Below are 8,802 nucleotides of genomic sequence, written 5' to 3' on the forward strand. Positions count from 1 at the left end.
CGAAATATCTTATCATGAATAATACATTACAATTTATATTAGTGGAATCTAGAATTAATAGATCAAATATTCTTAAAAATTAAATTCTAAATGGCGACGAATGTAAGCGTCTTGGTGAGCACGGAAGCGTCGAGGCCGAGCAGGGCGACGGCGCTGAGAGAAACAAGGAGTGGGAGATAGAGAGACAGAGTGGAATTTGAGAGGAAAGGATTGGGGGTTGATGGTGAGACTGACGGAGAGATGAGAGAGAAAGAGGAATAAAAAAACAACAAAAACTTATGCCACAACTGTCCGTACAGTGGTAAATTTGTGAAGATACTGTTCACATGTGGCAAAAATAATAAGATTTGGAACATCTGATAAAGGGGGTTTTTTGTGTTTGGTGAGCCAAATGTGCCAAATATTTGGCATTTGGCACAGCTGCTACGGATGCTCTAATATGGAACCATTGGGTTGCTCGATTTCAATTTTTGAACATAAATTAATATTTTTATCACACATGGCCTTCTATTATGTTACACTAGTAAGTTGTCCTTGCAATGCATGGATAATGTTGTAATATTTTATGTAAATTGTTTTTGGAAAATATTATACATATATTATAGCATATTTATTATAAAACTTTGTTAGTAATGAATTCATCATAAAAAGTAACAATTATAAATTACACATATATATCTATTATAATTATTTTGTTCAAGTAATGAGCAATAATTAAAACAATTTTGGAGTAATATTATATAATAAAAGTTGATAAAAGAATATTAATTCATTCTATATTATTGATTTTTATTATGTGATGTAATAAAAAGCTTCATTACGATTTTTTTTTTCCTTCAATACTTTGTTATTGAGGTATGGTGACGTTTGTTATCATCATTAGTTTCTCCATCTTCAATGTTTGAAGTTTAGTCCGTCCATATTTGTTCATTTTTTGAGTTTTCATCACTTTTTCCTTTTGTTACATCATTTGTGTTAGTCACAAATGAATTGGCACCGAGAAATTCTTGATTGGATCTTACAAAGTTTGGACTTTGTCATTAAAATTTTTTGTAGGCATTTGCATTTATATTAAACTTGAATGATGTGACAGTTTTTTGTAAATATTTTATTTTTTATTTTCGTTAATTTTGGAATAGTGCAGCAATAAAAATTACTATAGCATATTTGATTGTGTATATATATTTTTTCTTTCATACTTTTTTGTCATTTGAAGATCCATAAAAAATCTTAGCAACTATGTAATTTTTAAAACCTTCCTTTAGACTGAATTCATTCAAATGAAGTAGGAAAATTCATTTTTTTCCTAATTTTTTTTTCAAATCATGTGAGATTCCTTCTCTGATATCAATAATTTTACGATAATTTAAATAAGTTGTATCTCAATTTATTTTTCAGCAAGATCTCTTGTAGATTTATTTAGGATTTTCTCAGCATCTCGATCAAATATCACAAAATTTGTTTTGTCAGTTGCATAAAAAATTTCAATTTGAATCATGTATCTGAAGTAGTTTGCAATTGTGGTTGCGTGTGCGTGTGCGTGTGCGTGTGTGTGTATGGTAATTATCTTGAGATAAATATATTATAAATTTTTGGAGAGTATATAGTTAATGTGAGTGCCTCTAACTTTGTGATAGAAAGATTTGTTCTTGTTTCACATTTTGCACACCAAAATGATGCTGCATGTGGTTTGACATTCCTTTCACAAAGTACACACAAAATGTAATACCAACTCATTGTTATATCAATGTTACTTATCGTTGCTGTAAGGACGCAATTCAGGTACCTGGCCCAAATGATAAATGAACTTAGGCCCAAAAAACCCAATACAATGAATTTGTAAAGAGTAGGTTGAAAAACTGAGCTTTAATGAATCAGTCAACAAATAAAGTGGGTTCAAACGACAAGAAAATGTAGATAGACTAGTTTAAACTAAAGAAAACTAAATTGTACTATATTTGAAAGACGCTTCCATTGCTTGCATTATCATGAATTCTACTTAGTTGAAGTTTGTTTTTAAAATTCAAATCAGAGTAATTTGCTTCAAACTAGAATGGCAATGTGATATCACTTGATCCATTTGAAGAATTAAGTCTAAAAGCAAATCACGAAGAAATGTTTCAGGAGAGTGAAACTGGGAAATTATACAAAACCAAATAATATATTCAAATAGAATTTTCTTATATTAAAAAAGAATTAATCCATAGATTAAACATATGAGGTTTGACACAGTTGAAGCATGGGAATATGAATAAATTGCTTGAATGACTTGACAAATATTTAGTTATTTCCACTAATATAAGCCTACATTTTTTTTTTTTTTAAATTCTTGATTGCGTGTAATAAAATTTGATTTTATCTTTTGTTGTGCTTTTGTTTTTGTTAAATTGTTGTCAAGACTCAAAACAATACAATTTATACCGTATTCTAAATCCATTGTTTGCAATACAATTTATAAAGTGTTTTTTTTTTTTTTTAATGTTAGGACCATCCAACTTTCAACTATTTCAGTTATTGATAGAGGCATAAACCTCACTAAGCAAATGCATAAACTTTGAATTGGGACGAATAAAAAATTTGACATTAAAAAAATAAAATGTAAAAAGCCTCTAAACAAGTGTGTAGTGTGTTTGATAAGACTACATTATTATTTTCATTGTTTCTATTAACTTGTGGGATTTCCCACGTTGTAAACCATGCTCATGGTAGTGTTTGCTACTAGAGTAATTCACACAATATCCACAGCCTAAGAACCATAGGAAAGAACCCAAAGACATGATAAAATGATGGTGAGGAAGAAGATTTCCGTGAATTAAACAAATGAGAGAGGTTATGCCCTTTTGTAACCCATTCTCATGTAATCTATGTTACATGGGAATTAATCCCATTAAATGTGGCTAGTCAAAGGTCATGCCCTCTAATGGGTGATTGTCCAAATTCTGACGTCTCCCACTCGCATATAGGGGCATGGCTCAACCACACATTTCTCATGCCATTGTCTTCTCTGTTCATGCTGGTTAATAGGCTATGCCACCATCAAGCACACTTGCAAAAAAATTGGGAGCACTATANTTTTAAATAATTTAAAATAAAATTTAAAAATTTATTTAATATTTTTGGTTATATAACAAAACTATATATATATATATATATATATTGAGAAGAATTTTTGCGTTTAATACTGTAAAACTTACACACTTTCTTAAAGTTCTTTTTACAAAATGATTCAATATATCTATGTAGCATAAGGGTCTGTTTGGATATCACTTATTGCTGAAAACTGAAAACGCTGAGCAAAATAATTTTTAAATGTGTGAATAATGCCGTTGGGACCCAATTTTAAAGAAAAATTTGCTATTTTATGAACAGTGCATGGGATCCACACAAAAAACGCAGCCCATTCACAAATGCAAAAGCGTTTTGTATCCAAACTAACACTAAGCCTCCATTTGGATATTAATGAAAAATGAAAATTATTTTATTATTCAGTTTATTTTTATTACTATTCATCAGTCCCATTGCACTTTTTGCTTCTATTCATGAGCCCACTGTACTATTTCATCTAATTTTTACCTTTATTTACAATACTTTCAACAATAAGTTTTCAGTTTCAGCAAAATAAGTGGTATTTAAACAAATTATAAGTTGTAAAATTTATTTATTTTTGACATGAGATTCATTGGTTACAAACATGGTTTCATTGATTTAAATTTATTTTATTTATTATATAATTAATATATTCTCAATTTGCATTTTATATTTAATAATGCGTGCGGGGTCAAATAATGGGTGCAGGGTCATGGATAAAGTACTAATAATTGTAAAAGTGACAAGTAACGTAAACATTAGGGCTAAAACAGTAAAAAACAGTAAAAGAGTAATAGAAATATAGTAGAATAAAAACAAGAAGGAAATCAAAGAATTGAATTCAAAGCCTGGAAAAAGCAGACAGAGAGAGAGAGAGAGAGAGAGAGAGTTAAATGCTAAAGAGTCCACCGCATCAGCCAAAAAATTACCTGAAAAATATGAGCCAAGCTAGCTTAAGCTACTTCCCCCCCTCCCTTTCCCCTTTCTTCGAGTCTTGTCCCTCTCTCGGTCTCTCCCTTCTCTCCCCGCAACTGTAACATCGTTTTTGAAAACGAAGTACACACAAACTCGTCAAATATAACAACACTTAACTAACACAATAAATGTGGGCGTCCTCTACCGTTTTCCTTTCCTTCCCAATTTCCTTCTCTCTCTCTCGATCAATCGCAATCACTTCTTCGTCTTTTCCTTTCCCCCTCTCTCTATCTTCTTCGTCTTCGTCTTCTTTTCCCACACCATTTTCCAATCCTTGACCGTTCTGTAATTCCCACGTACAACTCTTCTGATTCGCCACTCTCTCTTATTCTCTCTTTTGTTTTATTCACCGTTTGATTCCTCAGATCTGATTTCCACTTTCAAACTCTTCGGTTTTTAGTTTTTAGCTTCTTTTTTTTTTATAACTATTATATTATATTATTAGGGTTTCTCGTTGGCCACCCAAGCTTGTTCTATATAAAACGATGTGAGACTGAAGAGAGTGAGAAATGGAGGCGAGAATGAAGAAGTACAGAAGAGAAGTGAGTCCGGAGAGATCAAAAGTTTGGACGGAAAAGTCGCCGAAGTACCAACAGAATCCCCGGAATGTCAAAGTCGCCGTCGTTTACTATCTCTGTCGTCACCGCCAGCTCGAACACCCTCATTTCATGGAAGTTCCTCTCTCTTCCTCCGATGGACTTTTCTTGAGAGGTACCTAAAACGCCGTCGTTTCACTCTCTCATATTCCTCTAATTTTGTTCAGCTTTTTGAATTTTTCGAATTTTTTTTTTTGGTGTAGATGTGATTGATAGGCTTAACGTTCTGAGAGGAAGAGGCATGGCTTCTATGTATTCTTGGTCTTGTAAGAGGTAAGAAAAAAAAAAAATAGTGACTCTGTTTGGATGCTAAGAAAATAATGGAAATGGAATTTGAATATTAGTCAGTATGATATTTGGTTTTATATATATATATATATATATATATATATATATTATATTATTGTATATGNACAAATGTGTTCATGCAGTTGATCTCATGCGGGTCAGTATCAGTGAAGGACCACAGTTTTGGCTTGATTCCAACCTATAAGCCCAGGTTTTCCCATTCAAAATTTCCCTCCCCGTTGTTCTCTAATTCAATAGTGTTGGGGGAGCTAGATTGCTTGTCAGAGAATCCAAGGCTGATGGGCATTAGGTTGGAAGACAAAGAATATTTTAGTGGGAGCTTGATTGAGACCAAAATGCTTAAGGAAGAAGGAGAAGGAGTTAATTCTCTGAAACGCTCTTCTTCTTGTAATGCTGACAGGTCAGTCCGGTTCGAGTTCTTTTTCTTGCACTGTTACATTTTTTGAACACATCTATGGTACACGAGCATTAGGGATTTATCATAGATTAAAACTAAATGGTAAGCATAAGAATTGCCAATTTGGTTGATAGGTGCATTTATTTTAGGGGAAACTGCTGAGCCTTAGCCCAATTGATTGGGGGTGCATCTGAAGTTTAATTTTACCATTAATGTATATTTTTTTTCTCTTAAGAAAATTTTCTAGATTGGAGTATCTTGTTCAAAAAGAATTGAAGTTCTTAAATTTTGAGTTCCTCCATCCAGCGAAAGCTTGTCTGATCAAGTCTAACTGGATTTGAACATACTTTTCGCTATTATAACAAGATGGGGCAGAATTCAGTTAACAAAGATACCTGTATCCTTCACCTAAACCATTTGTTCTGTGGACCGCCTTTCCTAATACATGTGTGTTTGGGATTGTTAACCATTTCCACTTGTGTATAAATACTTGGGGCTCAGGTCACTTTGACGCTTGTTCAGACTCATTAATGTCTTACACAAGCCAAAAGTAAATCATGCTTGATTTCCAATATCAATTTCTTAAGGAGCTGAGCTAATGTAAGATTGTGTTCAGCTCACTTGGCCTTCTGCATAGCTGAGCAAGGTGTTCTAACTTCTAATATTATAGGTAATAGCAAATTTAAAAGACATGCAAAAAGAGCATACTTTTAAAATAGTTATAAAAATATTATATGGCCAGTTGAAAATGTGCAATTGATAATTGGAATAACTTGAGTTGGTGATTGATTAGTTTTGTGAAGATGCTTGCGCGTGAGTACACTTTGTAAGAACTAATTAAATTGATCCTGAAACATGCATGGATAATACTTATCTAAAATTCTAAATAAAATAAATCCAGGGAACGCCCATTGAGTCTTCATTGAGAAATTTAGAATTATTGTTTTAATACCCAATTTAGGATATATTTGGCTTTGTTTATCCTGATTTAGTTGCATTGATTGACAGATAATTTTGTTGAATTAACTGGAGTTGTTGGGATAGATATAGCGGATTAATGGGTCATGGGTTGTTAATTGAGATTGTTTGGCATCTAGTAGGAGTACTTATTAAAAATAAAAAATAAATCATTTTGTAGGGATATGGCAGTCATAACATCAATGATGACCTTCCATGTGTGGTTAATTCCTTTGCAATTTTCTGCAATTAGAGCGAAAAGTATGAAACTGAATGCCATTTGCAGGATATGTAAGCAATTGGATCCGATTGAGCACAAAGAGGAGTCAACCTCTGGACGTTCCAAATGTATCCCACGGTCAATTAAGACTTCATTGAGCAAGCAGCCACGAAGTGAATCTATGAAGTCACCCGTTTCAGATAGACCAAGAAACTCTTCAGACGGAGCTGACAGCTCACAAACTGTAGCTCCCACTGTATCCAACAGTGGTAGTAAGAGAATTACAGAGCCTTCCTCGGGGAGAAAGCAATCAAAGAGGCTAGATTCCTTTAGAGAAGAGGAGAAAGTGATCAAAATCGAAGAAAGTTAAGTGTTGAGTCTACCCCAATTTCTCAAATTAGTTTCTCAAAAATTATCATTGTCATCCCACTTTCTTGGTAAAATGTTGGTTAACAGTTTGTTTAATTTTCTTCTACAGGCTTGCTTCAGGAGCTCGGGTTATAATCGAATCCAAAGCACCTTGTGAAACCACTGTTGGCAGCTCATAAAAAAAAAAGATTCCTTTTTCTTTTTGATTTGAGAAAGGTTGCCCTCCATTCTGTAAAACTCTCCGGGTTTTCAGGTTTGGTTTGAATTTGAAATGATGGTAGATATGTTGTCGGGGTCCACTTAATGATTCTGTAAAATCTGGAAAGTAAAAAGAGTAGTAGCAAATCACTCATTTGCAAAGGGAGCTGTGGCACTGGGTAGTGCAGGTGCGGTCCTAGTGGACCAACTCCTCAGATTTTTTGAGCTGGTTTCTGGACCAGCTTTCTTAAATGGGATTGTTTCTTTCTTTTTTTCAACAGTTGCAATATCTTCCTTTTGCTGCCTTAGTTTTCTTTAGAATATACTTACTGTCTGCAACAGTAAAAATTAGGGAGAAAGGGTGACTAGTTTACTCTAAACGTTTACCACGTGAAGTAAAGGCTTGGGTTCAGGATCCTATTGCACTGAACCCGTTAAGATCATAACACGCTCTCAACGTGATGCACTAGATCCAAGCTAAATCATATATCACATGAGGGTGTGTTGATGTTGTCAATGATGCCTATGAAAACTAGAGGAGGGCTTGGGGTGAATGTTTCTTTGAGTGTTGAGTATAATCCCTGGCATGAAAGGTTTAGTATTGAGCTCTTCCTGGGATACCTCTGCAGCCATGGGCGTTGAAAAGTTAAAAGGGGCCTAAAAAGCTTCTTTTCTTAGCTCTTCCTAAAGCTAAATAGTGATTTACTCTAGAGCAAAACGTTTTTATTTTTAATTTTGGGTTAACTCTAAACGACATGAGCTTTGTTTTTGACTTTTATTAACTTTGCATTCAAACGGGCCCTATGGGAGACTGAAGAGGTTGACTAGTGATTGTCGTATTATATTGCTATATCCAACAATTTGTCCAGACAAATCTGGATCTAGGTTTTAATAAACGAAAAAAGAAGTAGAGACTAGAGAGGTATGGGCTACCGAAAGTTTTATTCGCGTGTTTGGACAACTTTAATATGATGCTCGGAGTCTACTGTCTAGGGGGGAGAGAGAGAGAGTGTGTGTTGTAGTAGTTTTCTCTGGACGTGTGCATGTTGTTGCTTTTCTTAACTTTATGTAACGGCAGAGAGGAAGCATCAAAAGACTGACAATTATCTTTAATTACTTCGGTCAGAGCATAAAAGTGGGCCTCAGAGAAGCACGTACAATAATAAAGTTAGAACTGTTAATTGAAATGGTGTGAAGTTGTTTCTTGCTACTGCTAAAATGGTAATTGGCCTTGAAGTCTACGCTGGAGTCACTATTGCTGCCATGTTCATGACAGCAACACTGTTTTGGGGAAATATGTGGTCCATGGTTTTTCATTTCTTTTTCCCCAATACAATTCCTTTATTATCTCCACTGTTATCCAATAATAAGTGGTTTTGGTGAATTTTCCATTAAAAAAATAACATCATAATGGAACTTGTTCAAGGAAGGATTCCCTCATTGCCAAGGATTTCACTGGATTACATATGGATAGAGCTTATATTACTGGCGTTTACTTGATATATCCAAATGGAACAAGCAACAATTCAGCAAAAAACAAAAAATGGAACAAGCAACAACTAGGTTCTCCGCTTTTGCAGTACTTCTTTAGGTTTTCTTTCATATTCAATAGGTTTGAAACATAAATGTTATTGACATGAAATTTCTTGTCATGCTCTAAGTGCAATCGTCGAGGTATAATTTTTAATGAAGAC

The 8,802-nt window shown here is 33.9% G+C and overlaps 1 protein-coding gene across 1 annotated transcript; it reads left to right on the plus strand.

Moving 5' to 3' along the window:
• The first annotated feature begins 3,927 nt into the window (after nt 1-3,927).
• Nucleotides 3,928-7,388, plus strand: LOC112032265 (protein SOSEKI 3). Its single transcript, XM_065769701.1, has 5 exons — nt 3,928-4,773; nt 4,862-4,931; nt 5,074-5,367; nt 6,608-6,906; nt 7,020-7,388. Exons 1-5 carry the CDS (start codon nt 4,572-4,574, stop codon nt 7,043-7,045), a joined length of 891 nt encoding a protein of 296 aa, XP_065625773.1. The 5' UTR covers nt 3,928-4,571; the 3' UTR covers nt 7,046-7,388.
• The last annotated feature ends 1,414 nt before the right edge of the window (nt 7,389-8,802 follow it).

The sequence above is a fragment of the Quercus suber genome, unplaced genomic scaffold, assembly GCF_002906115.3.
Source record: "Quercus suber isolate HL8 unplaced genomic scaffold, Cork oak 2.0 scaffold_1288, whole genome shotgun sequence".
Classification (NCBI taxonomy): domain Eukaryota; kingdom Viridiplantae; phylum Streptophyta; class Magnoliopsida; order Fagales; family Fagaceae; genus Quercus; species Quercus suber.